The 22391-nt window shown below is 42.6% G+C and overlaps 1 protein-coding gene across 16 annotated transcripts in view; it reads right to left on the minus strand.

The window, feature by feature from the left end:
- Nucleotides 1-22391, minus strand: part of CAMTA1 (calmodulin binding transcription activator 1) — a 980974-nt gene that overhangs the window by 866499 nt on the left and 92084 nt on the right. The window contains exon 5 of one of the 16 annotated variants that reach the window (XR_008492581.2): nt 10489-12427. The exons of 13 other annotated variants lie outside the window; for them this stretch is intronic. Coding sequence is in view for 1 of the 3 variants with exons in the window: in XM_054441169.2 (XP_054297144.1) it covers nt 10965-11036 (72 nt within the window). In the remaining 2 variants the exon portion in view is untranslated. Of the gene's footprint in view, nt 1-10488; nt 12428-22391 lie in introns of those variants that run through there. 2 more of the 16 variants (XM_054441169.2, XR_008492582.2) reach the window with 2 other exon arrangements.

Here is a 22391-nt window from a genome sequence, read left to right on the forward strand (position 1 = left end):
CAACTCCACCCAGGATAACTGTTCTGTTATGAGCCCATTCTCTCACACTCTATGAATGTAACTTATCTGCCTGGAGACAGAATTTCTGTCTCCTTTTGTTTATTTATTTTTGGAGACGGATTCTTGCTCTGTCACCCAGGCTGGAGTGTAGTGGTGCAATCTCAGCTCACTGCAAGCTCCGCCTCCCGGGTTCACACCATTCTCCTGCCTCAGCCTCCTGAGTAGCTGGGACTACAGGCACCCGCCACCACGCCCAGCTAATTTTTTCTATTTTTAGTAGAGACAGGGTTTCACCGTGTTAGCCAGGATGGTCTCGATCTCCTGACCTCGTGATCTGCCTGCCTTGGCCTCTCAAAGTGCTGAGATTACAGGCTTGAGCCACCGTGCCCGGCCCAGAATTTCTATCTCCTTCTATCACTGTATCTGAGGAATGGGCAACAGATGGATCTAGTAAGATGTACATAATAATTAGTTTTCTCTAAATCAGGACACACTACAATTTTAACAAATATTTAAGCTCCTCAACCAATTTTAAGAAACATTTAATGAGCCAACTGAAGTACCAAGACAAGAAATAAGAAACTGCAGCTTAGCAAATGAACCGGAATCTCAACTTTCATAGGGTAAACAACTTTGGATTCATAGGGTTTTTCAGATACCACTAAACACAGTGTCTGCAAAGAAGAGAAAAAGTTATGGACTGGTGGCTAGCCAGAAATTTCTGCAAATATCTTAGCCATGAAAAGACAGGCTAGAAAAAGAAAACCAAGACGTTTGTGGGCAGAAAATCATTTTGGCTCTTAAGGCTGGGAAAAAAGAAATGAACAATAGTAAGTGGATACTTTTCCCTTACTAACATTCAAAGCAGTTAAACACAACCCGTATATCCATCTAGAAGTGCCAATCTCACTTCTTCAGGTTCCATCAGAGAGCCCTGTTTCATTTTCAAACAATTAAATAATCACCACCATATATTGAATGTGTGTCAAACATAGGGTCAAGTGTACTGCACACACCAACTTCTAATTAATCTCGGTGGGAAAGGCACTGCCTTTCAAAAACTCACCAGGAGTACCGACCAGGTAGGTAAAGGGAGATGTTTAGAACATTCAGTTGACTAAACCACATTAACTTCAAAAGCAATCAGCCAAAAAGTCAAATCAGAAAAGCGATAAACAATCTGGGGGTGTATATACAGTAGACGGTTTCTCATCGTGTTAATCTTATGAGAAAAATGGCTTCCAGTAAATACAGGCTTATTGAGTTTGCACTAACTAGGAAACCAATGACTGACATGGACTTCCAACACTACTCCCCGCCCCACGCTGACCCTAAACACACACTGGCTCAGCAGCTTGTCACCATGGGAACACAATCTGCTGTGCTTACATGCTTCTTGCACACAAGACCATCCATATGTTGGTCAAAACCCATTTTCCACCCCCATCTTCCCACCTTCATTTCACACATCTTGATCCTGAACAGGCCAGGCCCTTTCCTGACTCTGCCTGTGCTCAACCTGTTTGTTCCCTCCTGCCTGAACCTGTTCTCTACTTGGGCAAGTGGGGAACCAGGCAGAGTCGAGGCATCTTCAGCTCTGGTCAAACATGAGAAGGGAGAGGTTCTCTTAAAACTAGTCTAACGAATTGATGCTCACTCAAAAGCAACTGAAATCCTCCAGTTCCACGGCTTTATCTCTAGGTCTCAGTTCTAAAAAGGTCCATTTCACTATAAATTAACTGGGAAGTTACTGTTTCTCCTTGCACAACCCAATCACTGTAATAATGCCCTGATAAAGACAGCAACAAGAATGAAAAGTTGCACAGGGGAGCTTTTGCCAAGCAGATGGGTCTCCTGAGTTCTACAATCCAGTCCCCAACGAGTATATTCAAGACCAAAGTAAATACTTCAACATACAGCTTGGAGTGGCATAATACATTTGAGACTCAGTGAGTTGGAAACGTGATTCTTTTCTTCCCTAAGGAAGCTGATGCAAAGGGTTCCTCGGAAGTAGTTAATTGAACCCTCTGCGTCAGCTTCTTTAGGGAAGGAAAGAATCACAACTGCCTAGGTATCAGTAGCCATTACCATGTTTTCCTCCTGAACCCTTGGATGTTGCCAGGTGGAAAACCAATGAAACGAAAAGTGGCTGACCAAAGTTTAGATTTCTGCAAATATCTCTATCTTAACAGATTTGCTACCTAACCCCAAAATTAACATTCGACACGGAAAGCATCCTGGCCAGACACGCCACAGGAGAAATCACAGAAAATGCTATCTGGCTCCGAAGGCTGGGTCTCAGGGAATTCAAATTCAGTCTTCAGCAAAGGCAAGCAGTGCCATCCCACTGCCCCAGGAAGGACACAGAGGCAGATTGCCACTGGTGAACTTCTACTATGGACCAAGAATGCTAGGAAATTATCTTTTCACCTCATTTGGGGTGAACTAGGGGAATTTCATGTCCTTCTAGGGACACAGGCTGATTCTGTTTAAGTACAAGCATTCTGTGAATCCCCAAATTTCAACTTTCAACCCTAAAAGGCAAAGTTTAGAGCAGTTTTTTCCCAAACGGTTCAAAAAAAATGTGGGCAAGAATTTGAGGAGCAGCTTCTAGGCAGCTAGTTCCACCAAGTGGGAGCTCTCCTTGGGCATTAGTGATCTGCAGGGTTCCGCTCCTGCACTGATTTAATCAATGGATACTTAGGCACTTGCAGGTACATCTAACTGCTCAGAACATAGCTGAAAAGGAGACAGACAGGGCCCCCTGCCCTAAAAGAGCTTGTAGGAGGGGGAAGAGCTGAGGACAAAAAGAAGAAAAAGAAGAGACAATTTCAGACAGTAATAAATGCTATGAAAAAACCACACTGCCACATGACAGAGTGACAGGGGACTATCACCTGTCATCAGGCTATCGGGGGAGGGTCTCTCTGAGGAGATAACATTTGAGGTGAGCCCTGAATGACACAAAGGAGCCAGCAAACAAAGATGGGGAGGAGAGGAAATCATTTTAGGCAGAGAAAACAGCAAATGCAAAAAAGAATCATGTTTGATGGATTCCCCGTATGGGAAGGGTGCTTAGAGGGAAGGGGCACCTGGTAGGAAACAGAGAGGCAGAGGCCAGATTATTCATGCTGACCAGACTCCAAATGGATAGAAAGTCACTGTAGGATTTAAGCTAGTGAGCGAATCCTATTTACATTCTTCATAGATTGCCCTGGCTAGCGCATGGGGAATCTATTCCAAGGGGAGCAAACTGGAGACAGGAAGTCCACACAGGAAAATGTGACAGATCTCCAGGCAAAGAAAAGAAGGTGGCTTGGACTAGGGTGGTACTAGCAGAGATGTGCAAAGATGGATATATCTTGGAAGGAGAAAGATGGATGTCTGGGATGGGGAAAAAAGGGCAGAATCAAGGACAGGCCTGAGATTCTGGCTTGAACTACTGAGGAGTTTGTGTTAAGTCAATCTCAGCCTTCATGTTCATAAATATTCTTCCACGCTCTTTCACCAACTTTGGACTTCAGCCCTCACCTGACCCCTTCTAACAGCGGACAGAGAACACTGCACCCTGTCCAGACACCAAGGCAGATTTAAGTGTTAATACTTACAATCATGCTCCAAAATGAACGGTGGCTGAGGCTCAGGGCCTGTAAGAAGTTTGCCTGAGCTACGTCTTGCCTCCTCCCTTGACCTCGCCCTTCCTACTGAAAAGTCTTGGTCTCCTGGCTTTGCAAAGACCCTCCATCTGAAGCAGCTGCTCACAGAGCATTTTCTGCTTCCTTTTACCAGGCTTTTAAAACAGATACTTTTTCTACCCTGAGTTTGTCACCATTTAAAATGTTGTGCTAGTTAGCAGTAATTATGTAAATGCAAGCCGCCATTTCTATTTTTAAAAGGAACCCCCATTTAGCATTCTTATATCCTGAAATGTTTAAAATAGCTAGTCCAGTGATGTTTTCACTTTATTCAAACTGTTTGTGTGGATTTAAATACAGGTTCAGCAGAAACCAAAGCAAGTCAAACATTTACTTTCTATTAAACATCTAAATCAGAAGATTAAAAAACTATTTTACATTTAACAGAAAGAAGCCGTCAAATCAGCACAGCGGCAGCTTCACCGTATTTACTGCCAAGAAGGGCTGACGCTTGAGAGGTAATCAATTTAGGAAGGGAGGGATGGATTTCTTTAAATTCTTCAAAAAGGGAAAAATACATTTGAGCAAATCTTTTAATTATAGTATCTTCCAAAGAACCTACAAAGCCTTTATTCTTTCCAAACCTAATGCTTTTTAAAGGCAGCTTTTGCCCCTTAATTCCACATGAAATATTCAGTATAGCATAATTAAATTTTATTCCATTCTATTTTTACTGGGTTCACAGAAATAGAGGGTGGCATCATCCTTAAAACAAACTTCCCAGCAACTTCGCTTTCACAGTGAATGGCTGGTTCTTAAAATTGAACTTAAAATGCAAAACCTACTCCAAATGCCTATTTCAGTTCAGGGTAGATGGGTGGGTACTGAAAAAATAAGTTCATTCATATGTCACACCAATCTTCAAATAAACAATTGCCCCAGTTCTCCGTTCACTTAATTGTGCTTGCCACAAGGCACCTGAAAGCATCAATCTTCATTTTCAGCATTTAAATCCTGGAGCCTGTTTTATCTTTCAGTGTGAATCTATCTGGTGGGTAAAGAAAAGAGAGAGGAGAAAGGAAAGAAGTGCCCATCCACGGCTGAAGAAGACTAATCATTGGAGTAAATATTTGGATGCCTGGGTCACCTGTGTGAGGAGTGGGCTTGATATTTTTGGTCATTTATGTAAATTATACAACCAAAATCTTACTCTCTTTTCCAGTCAGGGTCAGTAAGCTACAAATTAACACAAACCCCCCTCCCTCTCAGCCTGACAAACGGAATACAGAACAGTACAAAAAGCAAGGATTATGGGTCTCTTAAGCGATCCACAGCTAAACCCACCAGCCAACAGAGCCAAGAACCACACCTATTCTCTCTCTTCCAAGATCATGCAGAACCCCTGATGGAACATAAGCCTATGAAAATGCACAACCCCCTCAGTGTGCATGTGAAGCTAAAATCTCCATTTAGAATTCTGCAAACCTATCAACAGGGATGATCTCAGATCAGTGGTTACCCACCCTCTTATTCCAGCCAGACTGTCTCATCTGTTTCCTAACTTCCTAAAAGCATCACCACTGAAGAGGGCAACCAAACAACAACAAATATTTTTCTCAAGTGACATCTGAAACTGCTGCAAGGGAGCAGCTCGCCCACCCATGCCAAAGAGGTTCCTAGGCAAGCCAGCAGGAACTGGCTTTGGGTGCTGCTCCAGAACTCATAGGTGCCAGGCTAGAACAGACAAACAGCTTTTTTTTTCTTCTTTTTTTTTTTTTCCTCGAGATGGAGTCTTGCTCTGTCGCCCAGGCTGGAGTGCAATGACGCGATCTCGGCTCACTGCAACCTCCACCTCCTGCCTCAGCCTCCTCAGTAGCTGGGATTACAGGCACGCCACCATGCCCGGCTAATTTTTTGTGTTTTTAGTAGAGACGAGGGCTTCACCATGTTGGCCAGGCTGGTCTCGAACTCCTGACCTCGTGATCCACCCGCCTCAGCCTCCCAAAAGTGCTGGGATTACAGGCGTGAGCCACCGCGCCCGGCCACAGCTTTTTTTTTTTTTTTTTTAACAGTTCTTTAATGAGGCTGTTTCCTTATTTCTGAAGATAAAAAACTTCAAAACATGAAAACATATCTACTCATACATTTTACTTTGTAGTACAGATTCACCTCTATTATTGATTTAAAACAAAACACCCACCAAAGTGGTCACTGAGATCTCATAGTCTGGAACTAGCTGCCACTACAGCCACCAGCACATGAGCTCCTCTGAACCCATATTTTTCAGAAAAGTTACCTGAGATGCTGTTAGAAACGGAGACCTAGTCGAAAATGAAACCAACCAACCGAGGCACAAGAGGACAAAATTTTGATTTTTATACCACAGACACAGGTATAGAATTTATATAAAAGCATCTTCCCCCACCACATTTGCAAAAAAAAAAAAAAAAAGAAAGAAAAGAAAAAAATTTGCTTGGGAGACTCATTTCTGTTTTCAGATTGGATCCCAAGGTTTCAATAAGACATTCTGCTAGCTTCTCAAGAACCTGGCCCATTTATCACTTTTTCAAACTACATCATCTTCTCATTCAAATATCTCAGTGACTCTTGTAAAAAATATGTCACACATGTCTCTATTGTCAAGGTTTATCTCTAGCACAATATGTAACCCACAGATCGCAAACAAGATGTAGCCTCTCAGAGGGAGCTGCAGTTATCCCAGAGCCTGCTGATGGTGCTGGTAGTGTCAACATCAGGGAGGATGAGATGAACTCACAACCCGCCCAATCTGGTATTTCTGAAGGCACAGCATGGTGAGGTTTGGTTATTTCAAGCCCAACAATGCTGATCTCACAAAATTTAGTAAAGATCTGGGCTGAAACAAAATGTGAAAATTGTCTACTAGACATTAAAGAATTATGATGCATATGAATGCGTAAATAAGGTTGCTGAAGTAGAGGTTAGCCATTTTAAAAGGGGAACCACAGCAGTTTCAAAGCCTCCTGATGGCAGAAGTGCGTGGGCTGGTGCTCAGGATGTGTCTGTACAGTGACTCACGTGGACCTGGGCTCTAACTCTGGCTGTGCAGTCTCACCAGGCCACTTCTTGGCCTCCCTTACAACATTCAGGTTCATGAAAAGGGAGGGACAAAGCTCTCCTTGCCGGTCTTTCAGGGTTGCTAAGAAACCAAATGAGATGTTGTCTGTGGCATCACTTTCTTAAACTGCAGAAGTACATAAAATCTGAGCTGCTATTTTTTTCATATACTAATGCTAATCATAGATTATTTATGTATTAAAATTGGCTGGTGGACTTTCTATTGCGAAGTCCAATAAGCTTCTTTCCTTACTTCTGAAGATAAAAAACTTTTTGTTTTGTTTTTTGAAGATGCAGGTGCTATACTACCTTGACTTAAATTGTAATTGCTTGAGAAGTAGCCATGAGATGGCAAAAATGCCTAGTTGAAATACTGATGAAAACTGACTACCCCGTGTTTCCTTAGGCTGCACAACTCATTAGCTGTACAAGCAGGGAAAATATTTAGGTATTAAGGTCCCGGAAAATCACAGAAGGCTATTCTAATGTCAAATGACCACAGACACAGGGCAAGGTAAAACCAGAAGGATGGTTTGGAAGCAAATGCCAACACATCTACAATGGAATTCAGGGACTCAGCGCAAACGTTTCTGTCTTAGCAAAGTGGTAAATAGGCATTTAAGCCAAATTTGATCCAAGTTCACAGAGATCATAGATATGAAAACTCATCAGGGAAACTCAATAGTATAAAAGTGGGGATTGCACAAGAAACTAGGTAAGGGATCTATGGGCACTCCAAACTATCTTAGCAACTTTGTTATAAATAAGGGATTATTGTCAAATAAAGTTCCTTTTTAATGACCTTTTAATCAAGGTGGTGAGGCTTGCCTTTGAGGAAGGAAAGGGAAATGTCTTTAGCAGCAGTCTGCATAGGTCAATGTGTCAGGACTCTCAGACACATCATCTCACATCATCCTCACAACTCTCTCTTGACACAGGTTCAAAAGACAGCTTAGAAACTGTGACTATTTCACAGCTAAAGAAACTCATGAAAGAGTGACTTTCTTGAGGTCCCACAACTTTTCAGAGTGATGAGAGGATTCAGTTTTTGGTCTGCCTAAAGAGTAAAGAATCTGGCCAAGCAGGCTGGGCAGGGTGGCTCATCACCTATAATCCTAGCATTTGGGGAGGAAAGCAGGAAAACTGCTTGAGGCCAGGAGTTCCAAGACCAGCCTGGGCAAAATAGCAAGATCTCCACTCCACAGAAAAATTAAGAAATCAGCCAGGCATGGTGGCCCCCACCTGTGGTCCTAGCTACTCAGGAGGCTAAGGCAGGAGGATCACTTGAGCTCGGGAGGTCAAGGCTGCAATAAGCTGTGACCATACCACTGCACTCCCTCCAGCCTGGGCAACAGAGTGAGACTTTACCTCAAAAAAAAAAAGAAAAGAAAACTGTCCAAGAGCCTAAGTGGACAAGATGGGCTGCCCTCCAGGGAAGACCAAAATGGGAAACAAAGGCCTATCAAAGACTAAAACCCACTGAAGGCCCACCCCAAGCTGCGCCAGTCAGTCACTCAAACGCCATCAGGGAGCTTCCTTCCTTAACCCAGGAAGAGACATGGTCTGCTCTTCAAAAGGGAGTTAAGAGATGCATCCAAAAATGGATGTCCTGGTTCCTCATGGGAAATCTCAACATTGGTAAACGCTTCTTACAGCAAATCCACCTGGAAATTCCCTCACAACATAAGCTGCTAAAGACTTGCTATAAAGCTGTTACTGAGTCAATGCCAGGGCCATGGCTTAATGGAGTAGGAAACTGACAAGCAGTGAATACATGAAAAAATATGAAATTACAGGGCCAGTCATAAACTGGCTTCTCTTCAGCAGAGCCTCCAGAAGGCTCCTGGGTCAGAGTCCCTCTCTGCCTGATGTCCTCTGTGTGCCACCAGAGGGCACTAACTCATGGAACTGCTCTTTAAAATCAGGTCACACACAAACTGCAGGAATGTTGAATGAAAACTAGCCTTCAAATCAATGAAGTGCTAAGTATGTAATTTTGACAGTGGCTTTAAGCATTTACTGGTCAAAATTTTCAATTTAATTCCACAAAAATTAAAGGTACACATATGCAGCAGCAGAATATACTAAAAACAGTAAGCTGATCAAACCTTCAGATTTATGAAAATAACATACAAAATAAATAAAATAAAACTAAGAGTGATGCATGTGCTCCTGCATCTCTGGTCACAGGGGCTGTCGTATGGATAACCCATCCCAGCATCTTCTACACACACACAATATAAGAGCCCCAAGAAAAACATGTTGATTTCTCCTTTGCTTTAAAAAGCCACTCTTCATTGAATTAGAAGTGGGCATTAACCATAATAAAACTACAGTACCATATATTAAGCATGATTAAAACATGATTTAATCTTCTGTGCTAGAATCCTCGTAAGATAAGCAGCAGACACTGACAAGTGCGCACTGCAGCCTAGCTTGCTGTTCTAAGCACATCACACTTACTTTACTCCCCACATCCCTCTGAGCGGCGATACCATTCCATTTTAGTAAAAAGTTAGTTCAACCTTGCATTTCTTGAATGCAATCAAGAATTTTTCTTTACATCTGTATCCTCTGCTTATAATTTATTTGCCCATGAAACTATAAATACAGATTTGTGAGTTCTGCCTCATTAACTGCTTTCTACATTTATTTCTTCACCCCAGAATTTATACTTCTTATACTTTCATAAGAGTGTAAGATTATATAATCAAAATAATTCAGCAATCAGTTGAATAAAAAATGCATCATGACCAAAGGTTTTTTCGTTTTATTTTGCTTTGTGGTATGCGAAAAAATTTAGCCTTTGCTTTTATTTAAAAGGAACTGAAACAGCTTTAATAGTTTGATCAGAAATATTGGTTACTTCTCTATGCAAAATAACTCAAGTTCAATTGGACGTTGGTTTTCCTGATTTTAGTTGATTTCCCTCAGTGTGTAATAAATAACTGAAGTTTACACTGAAATGAACAAAATCTGACCAATAAGCTATACCTAAAAAGAAGTTTCAGTTCTTTAGACAATTCGTCACAAGTTAGTGCTACAAATAAACTCACCTTGAGATAACAGCCTACATCACAGGATACTGTCTCCTTGGTTTTGTTTCTGTTCTTTGCTTAAAAAAAAAAAAAGAAAGAAAAAAAGAAAAACTTCCTCAAAGGTTTTTAAGAACAATATTGGTATTCTGGCCTACGCCAAGAATATCAACGAATAAAGACGGGGTAACCATGGCATCTGTGGAGGTATCTGGAACAAAAGTACTTCTGTTAGTATTATCTAAGTAATTGCCTCCAAGTTTCCTCTATATCTTTGTTAATGCCTACTTGATCTAGAAAATATTTTGATTTATCTTGTTTACTTGATACCAAAATTTATCTTAAATAATTGAGAACCACTAAGTATTTGCCTGTCTCCTGCCTCCTTTTTATTTCTCCATGTTTCTTTCTAGACTCTCACTAGATGTCGATATTACAGTATTCCAGAGACATGACTCATGTTTCTATGCATCTCTGTCTTCTACTTCTTCAGGAGGCACCGATACCATCACATATAGTAAGTCTGTAATTCATAATTCCAAAGTCCTGATATGCTCCAGCCTCTCACAGCACCCTGAACTAGGCTTCCAGTTACTTCAATCACAACAAAAGCTTTATGCTTCTTTCCAAACTTTCACTGCTTTATCATTGGAAAAGGTATATATAAATGGCAAGTTAAAGGAAAAACGTTCAGAAAGGATGCGACGCAAGTGACCCACACATTCGTTCAACAGCATTTATTTAGACTCTGCACTGTGTCAGCACTGTCCTATGCACTGGAGATACACGGGGACAAGACAAAGGCCCTGCTCTCATGGAGCTTCCATTCTGATGAGACAGGTGGTAACTGACAGGAAAACATACCACCGCTGGGGCAGGTGCTAGGAAGAAAAAGGCAGCTTGCTGAAGGGACAGAGTGGCATCATGGATGGTCACGGAGGCCTCTGGACCAGGAGGCATGTGCACAGAGCCCTGCTCTCCAGAGCTCAGTCAGGCTGCGGAGCTCCTTCGTAATAACTCCGGATGAGGCAAGAGTAGGTCACTTTATTCTATTTCATTTTTAGTAACATTCGGTTCAAATTAATTTGGGGTTTTGAGAACAGTTAATTCACTAATAGAACTGTCTTAAAGCCAGACATGGGGCTGGCAGGATGGGAAAGCTCTCCCTATGAATTCTGCCAACTTTCATTCCAATGTGTCAGCCCTCACGGCTCCAGCTCTGTGGATCCCTCTTCTTTGCTGCGCCCATGAACAAGTGTGTGGTGAGAGCCTGAAATAAATAGGTGTAAAATGGGTCAAAACCGTCGCTTCTATTTCTGTTTTTAACTGAAGAAAATTTGCTCCATTTCCAGAGGCAGAGAGAGAAGGAGACATCTGGGTAAAGGCAAACTAAAGTATATATTAAACACACACATACGTATACAGATGAACAGGTATGTATCTACCCCCACCCACATACTATACACATGTATATACAACCATATATGTCTGACTTCTTCACCTATGATAATCCAAAACGGGTCTCATACAATGGTCTTTTTGCAATCATTACAGCATGACTTTTATTGGGTTGTAGGTTTTATCTTTAAGAGGCCAGAAAACTTTTTTAAAAGATCAAATAAAAAAAGGTTCAAAGAAGATCAAGGCTCAGATTCAATTAACACTAATTTTGGAAGAATTTTTTTACTTACTATGCATATTCAGCAAACTACTTAAGTTTTGGGTTTTCTTCTAACATAGCATCCCAGGGGAGTCATTATGTACAATCAACTCCCTAATTCAGATTAACACGTCTAAGTACATATTGATACAACAGAACACAATGCTTCCAGAGGCTCCCTGCTAGAGACTCTCTGCTTAAGCACAGGACTAAGAAGGTGGACTTCTTAAATTCCATTTTCCAGCACTTCCCATTGTTACTTCCTGGGCCAGTTTCATAGATTAGAAGAATATAATACTTCAAAGGGATACTCCAGTTTCCATGAACAAAATGACTAGCATCTCCTAATTAATGTAACATCCTAACAACTGAAAGATGACTTCTAAAATGACCAAAAATGCACAGTGAAGCTGAAGGCAAGCCCCAGATCTGTTCTTTCATTTCTCTCCCTCACTACTTTGGGGGAAAGGTCAAAAAGGGAGTGGCTTTAGATAAAACACTCCACACTGTGCTCATGAATTTTCACGGGATGAGCTGGAAGCATGTGGTGGGGTGTGGAGGGTTCTGTCTCATTTGCTTCCCAAATTTGGGACTGATTTCCAACCAAACCTCAAATCAACTGAATATCAGCACAGCTGTTTAATTCCAGTGGACAAAATGTGAGTAAAACATCACATTCAGGCCTGTGTCCAATGTGCAGAGGCCAGTGACTTTCACAAGCCTAGAACAGGTACTGAAAAGAGCATGCTGTGAAAAGAGCTGTGGGCTTCTTACAAGGAAAGCACGAGTGACATTTATGGCCTATTTCCCTAGTAGTTATTCAACTAAATAATTAGTTACTTAAGATATCAGCACAACAAACTGAAGATTTCAAGGCAATCAAATGTCAATTACATTTTTTTTTACATAAAATACGAGTTCCTCTGGAATCAGACAGCAGCTTCTGACTTGTTTTCCATTGCTCTTTGCACATTTGCTTTCTGCTACCAAAATTTTAAGACCTGTATAAACAAAAACAGTATTTATTCTTCTCTTCCTCCAAAACACTTATTAAGTTTACATTTTGGGCTTGAAGGTATGTTACCCCACTGTCACTTCCCCCATCCACCCACCCATAACCACGTGCAGATGGTGGGCTCAAGGGAAACAAAAATAAGGGAGGCCCAGCACCCTTGCCCAAGGAGCTCCCACTTGAGTGGAGTAAAGACACCAACAGAGATAAATCACAATATGCTATGGCAAGGGCCTGCACAGGACATGGGAAGCAGTGCCCAGGGTAAGAGTGAACCAAAGGACAGGCTGTGCTGAACACAGTTCCCAAGAAAAGGTGCATGAGAGGAGTGGCATGCGGGCTGCCCTCCAGAGGAAGAGCTCGTGCAGAGAAGGGAACAGCAAGTAGGAACGGACAGAAAAAGTGTCCACACATGAAGGGAGGGCAGGGGAGGGGAGGGGAGGGGAGGGGAGGGGAGGGGAGGGGGAAGGTGAGATGCAGCTGGGTGGGGCACGTTGCACTTGATCAGGAAGGGGTGGGTTCGGTGTTTCTTTGCTTCCACCTGCATCTACATTCAGAGGCAGGAGCTTCAAGTTAATGAAAACTTTATTAGTAGAGACAAGTCCACATGACCAGAAAAAGAACCGCCAGAGCAATGGCATGCATGTGGACTCTGTGGCCTGAAGACAAGGGATGGGGGCAAAGGCTTGCCTACTGCAGACCAAATACCTGCCCTGGTTAAGGCTATGCTGGCTATGCTGGTTAAAGTTTAAGTTTCAGCAGCAAATCTCTGAAGGAATGAATGAATTACAAGTTTAAATGTTATACTTTGGATGGTTTGAGCATTCTAATGACTCAGGTATAAATAGAAAATAATTTTTTAAATGTCAGAACTCTCTCTTTCTTAATCCCCTACACATACACACTGACCTTCACTTTCAAAGAAACTAGAATTGTGTGTGTGCCAAATTAATTATACTAACAATGCCTTTAAAAAGCTAATATTTTTAAAAAAGCAAATACTTCCATAACATGTGTTGTAATTTACAAGTGGTATCATAAAATAGCTCTTCTTTTGCTGGGATATATTCTAGTCCATTCATCATAAAGATTTCTGTGTGAGGGGTGACTCTGTAAGCAAAACACCATTTAGCGGGAAGAAAAACCTCAAAACAAATTACAAGAAAGCCATTAATATTCTTTTAATTTCTTGCTTAATTTCCAGTTCTTGGTATCCATACACTTCCTCATCAGATGGAAACATTTTAATTAGAATAAAAAGAGTTTAAGAAAATGTATGTAATGAGTAAGCTTTCATTATTACTAAATGGCATTAACTGAGCTTTCTGTCATGTGAATACAATGGTGCGGGAAGGAGAACACTTTGTGTAAAAGATAGGAAAGCAACACAGTTAATGATAAACCAGAGTCTCTACATGCTCTTAGGAGATTTCCAAAGGTGGGACACTGACATGCTCTAGACTGCTTAGACTGCGCATTCCCAGGATTTTAGCACTACAAAATGAACAAGTAATTATTCCTTCAACACATAAGGCATCCAAGAACACAGGGTTCACAAATACGTCCTCAAAATGGGCTCGCTTCCTAACAGTGGAGTTTGTAGGATTTTTGAGGGTAATTTTTGAGAAGAATTCTTTGGTTAATTATGATACTGCAGGCAACAAACTAAAGGGAAACTGAAGTAAGCTTAAACCTGGTAAAGGTACAGAATTGGGGCATCCATTAACCTCTTCTTTGCAGGCTTTCATGAGAGGCTCAAGTGATTAAGATGAAAAGTAACATGTATGCTGCTGAGACACTCCTGTTCACTCTTTCAAAATATTTTACTTTTTCCTGGCCTACAAGGCTAAAAAATACCTGATATTATCAATTTTTATTCATCTTTAAAAACACATTGTGTGGATCAAAGCCAAACAAAATTGTGTGTGTGTGTGTGTGTGTGTGTGTGTGTGTGTGTGTGTCTAGAGAATAAGCTAAATTCTCTCTAAATTATCTGCATGGTAAAAGGCTGCTGGGTTCAGCCATTGAAGCACGTGACCTCTACCAATCGCCATGGTGTCCCCTCCTTCCTCTTCAACCTTGCTCCCCTCAGAAGGAGTCAGAAGTGGTTTTAGATCTACACGGCCAATCCTTCATGAACCATGGCCTCCTTGTTCCTTTAAACACTTCCCCTGTGATAATCCTGGACTACACTCCATGGCTAGCCCATGAGCTGTCCAGTAAGGCAGCCACTGAGCACCTGAAATGTGTCTACTCCAGATTAGAAGGTAATGGAAATATAAGATATATAACAATTTCAAAGACTTCATACCAAAAAAAGTAACATCTCAATTTTTATACTTACTACGTGGTCATGTAATGTAGACTTATTGGGTAAAATAAAATATATTACAATATATTACTAAAATTAGTTTATTTTTACTTATTAAAAATATAGTTACTAGAACATTAAAAATTACACGTGACTCACTGACACTGCTACTGTACAGCAGAGCCCTTGACCTTGATGTAACCAAAACCCTCCATGATACCGATTTCAAGCCCTCTACTCTTCGACTATCCCAACTCCAACAACTCTTTGATCCTACTCCTTGAATCCACTGAGCCCATGACTTCTTACTGACCCTCAGCTCCTTCATGCCTCCTGGCTCCTTGCCTGGCTTAGACAACATGGTCTATCCTCAATCCTCACATTGACTCTTCTGCGCAATGCTCAACTCTCTTATGCCTCCTCCCTCCACTGTACTCACCTGGCAAAATCCTAATCCCAGGTTAAATCCAACTCCCTGCCCTCTCCTGCCCTACACTTAGGCTGCCGAAAGCAGAATTCCTTCAGAGCACCAGCTCAGCTCCCTATCCAGTTGTTTTTGCTTGAACCAGCTGGAACTGGGCTTTTATTCTCACCGTTTCACTCATACAGCTCTTAACAAAGGCACCAACGATCTCCCCGCTACCAAGCCCACAGTGAAACCCATCTGTTTCTTGCTCCAGCTTTAGCAGCATCTGACACAGATGATCACTCTGCTTTGAAACATGAGCTTCCTTGGCCGGGCGCGGTGGCTCACACCTGTAATCCCAGCACTTTGGGAGGCCAAGGCATGTGGATCACTTGAGGTCAGGGGATCGAGAACAGCCTGGCCAACCCAGCAAAACCCCATCTCTACTAAAAATAAAAAAATTAGCCAGGCATGGTGGCACACACCTGTAATCCCAGCTCGGGAGGCTGAGGCAAGAGAATCACTTGAACCCGGGAAGTAGAGGTGGCAGTGAGCTGAGACCAGAGGGACATTCTGTCTCAAAAAAACAAAGCAAAGCAAAGAGAAACATGCACTTCCAGGACACCCCCGTCCCCTGTCTTCCTTCTCTGATTGCTTCTCATTCTCCTTTGCTTCCCTTCTACCCGCTTCCCCTTAACATTGGGTGTCCCAGGGCTCCATGTCTGGACTTCTCTATTGTACACACTCCCTAAAAAACTTCAGCCAGTCCTACAGCTTTTAGAACCCCCTATATGCTGAAAACATTCAAAATCTAGACCCAGCCTCAGCCTCTCCTTGAAGTTACAAACTCAAACATACGACTGCCTATTCAACATCTCCACCTGATCTTACAGTCAACAGGTGCAAAACATAACCTACATTCTCTTCACCCCTCCTCCCCAACCTGCTGTTCTCAGTCTTCCTGATCTCAGTAAGGTTACTCAGTGCAAAAACACAGCCATCATCCCTGACTCTTCCTATACTAATACAGTCTACCAGCTCTTCCTTTCAAACACATCCCATATATGACCATTTCTTCTGCTCTGGTCCAAGCCACCATCAGTTCTTACTACAGTCTCCTCACTGGTCTCCCTACTTCTATCTCAAACCAGGGGATCAACAACTCTTTTCTGTAAAGGGCCAAACAGTATAGATCTTTCAGCCTCTACAGGCCATATGCTCCCTGTTATAACTACTTAGCTTGGCTGTTGCAGCTCAAAAGCGGCCTCAGGTAATACACACAAGAGTGTGGCTCTGTTTCAATAGAACTGGAACTGGACACTGAAATTTGAATTTCATATAATTTTCATGTGAAATAAAATACTGATTTTTTTCAACCACTTAAAAACATACAAAGCGTTCTTAGCTTGCTAGCTGTACAGAAACAGGTAGTGGGCCAGATCCTGCCATGGGCTGTGGTCTGCTGGCCCTGCCCTGGAAGACTCTCTGCACTACATTCAGAGTGATTATTTTATTTTATTTTATTTTTTATTTTATTTTATTTTTTTGAGACAGAGTCTCGCACTGTCTCCCAGGCTGGAGCGCAGTGGCACGATCTCCACTCACCACAACCTCTGCCTCCCAGATTCAAGCGATTCTCCTGCCTCAGCCTCCCATGTAGCTGAGATTACAGGCAACCGCCACCATGCCCAGCTAATTTTTTGTATTTTTAGTAGTGACGGGGTTTCATTATGTTGGCCAGGCTGGTCTTGAACTCCTGACCTCAAGATACGCCCGCATTGGCCTCCTGAAGTGCTGGGGTTACAGACGTGAGCCATCATGCCCGGCCCAGAATGATCCTTTCTGTCATGTCTTTTTCCTGCTCAAAAATCCTCAGGTGGCTTTCCTTCTCTTTCGGCAAAACCAAAAGACAGTGCCAAGCCCTGCGGGGCCGCACAGGACACTACTTCCTGGCTCCTCACCTCCCCTGCCCCTTCCCACGCTCTGCACAGCAACACAGGCCTCCTTGTCATTCTCCTGGCTTCTCTCTCGCCATTGCCAAATCTATCTCTGACTATCTCAGGGCCTTTGCTTTTGCAGCTCCCTCTGCTTGGAATACTCACTCTAGACACCTACGTGGTCACAGTGTTGCTTCCTTCAAGTGGTCACAGTGTTGCTTCCTTCAATTCACCTCATGAGAGATACCCGCTCAGTCACACTAGAATAGCACCCACAGACAGACATGCAAGAACCCTCTCACTGTGTACCTTGCTGCACTGTTCACCACACTATCACTGACATTTCTTTCCTTCTTTAGAAATAAACAGATTGGGCAGTTTTTAAAAAAAGAAACAAAATACCACAGTGATTAAGGGCATGAAATCTAGAGTCCAATGACCTGGACAGGAATGCAACAGCACCACTTACTAGCTATGTGACGCTAAGCAAGTTAATTCAACTTCTCTGTATCTCGGTTTCCTTGTCTATGAAATGGGGATAATGACAGCACCTACTTCCTCAGTATTCTGAAGAGTGAGTTAATAAATGTAATTGGCATATATAAGCACTCAATTACTGTTATTTTTGTTTATTGTTTATTATTATTCCTCTCTCCCAACCAGAAAATAAGCTCTTCGAGGCGAATAACATGGTTTTATTTATTGCTTCATTCTAGATACACCTAGGACAGTGCCTAGTACTCGGTATTCAATAAGTATTTATTGAACAAACAAATGAATATTTGAATTTAAGTCACTCTGGGGTGGACAGAACACTCCACTCCCCTCCCATGATCATACAGATATCAGACAGAGCAAAAGCTTCCTTAAAATCTGTTAGAGGCCGGACGTAATGGCTCAGGCCTGTAATCCCAGCACTCTGGGAGGCCAAGGCGGGCGGATCACTTGAGCTCCAGAGTTTGAGACCAGCCTGGGCAACACAGTGAAACCCTGTCTCTACAAAAACACAAAAAGTTAGCTGGGCATGGTGGCGTGCCCCTGTGGTCCCTGTTACTCAGGAGGCTGAGGCAGGAGGACTGCTTGAGCCCTGGAGGTGGAGGTTGCCATGAGCCAAGACCATGTTACTGCACTCCAGCCTGGGCAACAGAGTGAAACCCTGTCTAAAAAATAAAAATTAAAAAAAAAACACTTTTAGAGGCTGGGCATGGTGGCTCACGCCTGTAACCCCACACCTTGGGAGGTTGAGACAGGAGGATCACTTGAGGCCAAGAGCTCAAGACCAACCTGGACACATAGCGAGACCCTGTCTATACAACAAAAACAAAAAAGTTAGCAGGGCATGGTGGTATGCACCTCTGGTCCCAGCTACTCCAGAGGCGAGCCTAGGCATTTGAGGTCACAGTGATGATCGTCGTGCCACTGAACTCCAGGCTGGACAACAGAATAAAACCCTGTCTCTATTAAATTAAAAATAAAAATAAAAAATAAATAAAATTTTTTTTAAAACCCTACTAGAGAAAGAGAAATAAAAAGCCTACCATTCCAGGTGGGTTTGCTGATGCTTCTCTATTTCCCACCCTGAAGCGAGGCATAATGCTGTTCTGAGTAACAAGTCGTTTCACTTTATAAGAAACCTCCCACAGGGCCAGGCATGGTGGCTCATACCTGTAATCCCATCACTTTGGGAGGCCAAGGCAGGAGGAACACTTGAGCCCAGGAGTTCGAGACCAGCCTGGGCGACAGAGACTCCATCTCTACAAAACTAAAAAAAAAAAAAAAATTAGGCGCAGCAGCACAGGTAGTCCCAGCTACTCGGGAGGTTGAGGCAGGAGGCCTGCTTGAGCCTAGGAGTTCAAGGTTGCAGCAAGCCATGATTATGCCACTGCACTCCAGTGGGCGGGTTCTTCATCTGGGTGACAGAGCAAGAACCTTGCCTCAAAAAAAAAAAAAAAAAAAGAAAAGCCTTTATAATCTAAACCTGTGTTGTATACTCAAAGGTTACATGTTCAGGTCTTGAACCAAATTAGAGAAGAAAGAGATTTCACAGTCAGGTTCAAATTCCACATGTAAAATGCCAACCTAATACCTAGTAGCACAATTCTGATCTTACAGTATTTTCTAAACACAACCACAAATGGCTGTTTACTCAGAGCAGCTAAGATTTAATTGACTTCTGAAACCAAAGGACATCTCATCAAATACCTGAAGTCTTCCCCAAGCCAGAAAGTGATGGACACATTTCTGTCTACCAGCAAGACACAGGCTTTGCTCACAGCACATCACAGGGTCTTGTGGGTTTGGTATGTCTCCTTACACTTACACATACACATTTCTCCTAGGATAACTGAGTTTTATAGATGGTATTAAGATAAAATACTTCCAGGCTCTACATTTGATGACATATTTTTTAATGTGAAGATCCTTATATATATCTTGGTATGACATGGACTCTTTTTCAAGCGGAAACTCTACTTCCTTTAAAAGAAGTGCAGGGATGGTAAGGTAATTCACTGTTCAGCAAAGTAGAAATTACTCTCCTAGCCTCTAAACTAAAACTCTTCACTGTGATAAAAGAAATGAACATCTTCAGTACTGGTTCTACCAAGTAGAAAATGAATTAGTGAGATGTAGGTGGTAAAAACATACTTGTATCAACTAGTATGTAATCCTGTTGCACAGCTGCCTATCTGCACTGAATGCCTGAAAATGACATGTGTGACAAAGTGAAGGGTTATGAGGAGGGGTAAGAAACTGGGGGTTTTGGAATGGGTGAAGCCCAAGCAGTCATGGTGAACTGCCATGGACTCTACCGTCTGCCCACGCCCCTTACTGCTCCAGCTTCCTGCTGATGGCGACGTAACTAGAACAAATGGCTGGGGTTCCTTGGGGGAGCGGTTCCTGGAGAAGTGCTAAGATGTGAGAGAAGTCTTCTTCTGTCACTGTTTGTGGGTGTTTTTGGTTTTTCTTTTCTAATTCTGCACTCGACTGACCATTAAGGTCACTGTGACACGGCTGAGAGGATCTGCATGAGGCAGGCAGGTACAAGTCACTTCTCAATTCTGTACTGCTATATGGTGGCAATGCCTGAAAAATCAGAATGATAGCCCTCTAATTTAATACTGTATTTAGCTGATGATCCTAAATAACACCTTGTCAGCTTTCGTGATCTAGCACAAAACCACACGTCTTGTGATCTACGAGCTGGGCTATGGTAATGCCCTTGACTTGAGGCTTAAAAGCTTTGGTTGGGACATAACTTTGATGTATTGTCTTTCATTTCAAACTGCAATGATTATCCTTGAATCTGGCATCACATAGAGTGCTACCAAAATTAGATTATGGTTAGTTTACAAGACAACCTATTCCCTTTGGTGCACCACCACGAATGTTGCTACTCTCAGCTTTGCATGTTTTCAAGATCGAAAAGCCACGGCTGTTTGGTTTACAGGATGCAGGGATAAGAACCATCTGCCTGGTCTGGTGTTTCTTTAATTAAAACTTCAATTACAGATATATCTCTGCACAGATACGTGCAGTCTATCAACTCCTGTTCCTAATTACCTGTGCTAATGAGAAATGAAAAGACAGTTAATGTTTGCTGAGTGTCTACTATGTGCAAGGACCTATGTATGGTCAGATGCTCCAAGGTGAACTAGAGCAGGTAAAGTAGATCCCAGGTCAAACCTTGGTAGTTTCCCCTACCAGTCCTTTTCCCACCATTACAAAAGAGTGACAAAAGTCATTCTGGTTTCTCCTTTGGAAATACGAAAGGCTTAGAGGTATAAAGTACTCAAAAGTATCCACACAGAAGAGAGAAAAGGGGCTGGATATCCAAACCTGAATGATTGAAGTTCTGTGGCCAGTGTATGCGATAGTCTGTCATATGGAGCATTTGCGACCCCACCTGAAGGTGTGTGGAAAGTGGAAAATCTAGTCTAATCCTAGGATTCTGAGGTGCATCACACAGCATGATGGTAACCACAGCCACAGTTTCCCAGGGAAACAATCACCACAAATGAGAACAAATGGGAGATGTTTTCTGTTATTTCCTGACCGTGCAGCAATAGTGTTGCCTACTTCTCCTTCATTAACTCCCTTTCTACCTAGGGCAGATCTTCATTGAGGAATGACAAAAAATCCTTCCACACCTTCACCATGTGTTTCTTAGTGTCCTCAAAAGCCTCAAGCAGGGTTAAACACCATCAGGATGGACACCTAAAGCAGCCCACTTGGTGGTGCCAAGGTCAACAGGACAGGGTCTAGGGCACACCCAAAGCTTCCCAACTTTCACAGTGAGGAAGTCCGCCGCTTGCCCTCAAAACTGCCCTAACCTTCTATCACTTGTTTCCATGGGAGGGGGAGCACAGAAGGAGGATTACTTTGACTGTTTCTCCAACATGTCTAGAGGCAGGCAGTTAATCGCAGCAGCTATGCTGTCACATTGCCTCTGCTCTCTGCCATCCCAACTCTCACTCAGCTAAGGACACAGAGGAGAAGGAGGCAAGTCCTGGCCTGGAGGCAGGCACTGAAGAAGCACCTTTCTCTCTCAGGAGTGGGTTCCTCACCACCAAAAATGAAGGGTCCAACCCAGATGATCTTAGACCTTCCAGCTCTAAAAACTATGCAGCAGATATGCTAAAAGCCTGATATAAGCTCTCCCTTGAATGGTCCAAATCCATCTTATTGCCCAACATTCTGTATTATTCAGTGACTGAAGCCTGCCATTTCTCGATCTATCTAAATCTATGAGGCTAAATTACCTAAGCTCTTCAAGATAAACCACTTAAGTTAGGACAGACAATCACAAACAAAATCTGATAATTTTCAAGCTAATAACGGGCAGTACCTACTTCTTTGAAAGACAGATACTAAGACAAATTAAGAAATGTTCATTTGGCCAGGCGCAGCAGCTCACCACTGTAATCCCAGCACTCTGGGAGGCCAAGGCAGGTGGATCACCTGAGGTCAGGAGTTCAAGACCAGCCTAGCCAACATAGTGAAATCCTGTCTCTACTAAAAACACAAAAATTAGTTGGGCATGGTGGCACACGCCTGTAATCCCAGCTACTTTGGAGGCTGAGGCAGGAGAATCGGTAGAACCCGGAAGGCGGAGGTTTGCAGTGAGCTAAGATCACACCATTGCACTCCAGCCTGGGCGACAAGAGCAAAACTCCGTCTCAAAAAAAAAAAAATTAAAAAATAAAGAAACATACATTTGCACGTCAACTCTGTGGTAGGCACCTGAAGGATTTCAGGGACCTCACAGTCTGATGACAGATACATTGTAAACATATGCCAG

This window comes from Pongo pygmaeus, chromosome 1 (genome assembly GCF_028885625.2).
Source record: "Pongo pygmaeus isolate AG05252 chromosome 1, NHGRI_mPonPyg2-v2.0_pri, whole genome shotgun sequence".
In the NCBI taxonomy this organism is placed as follows: Eukaryota; Metazoa; Chordata; class Mammalia; order Primates; family Hominidae; genus Pongo; species Pongo pygmaeus.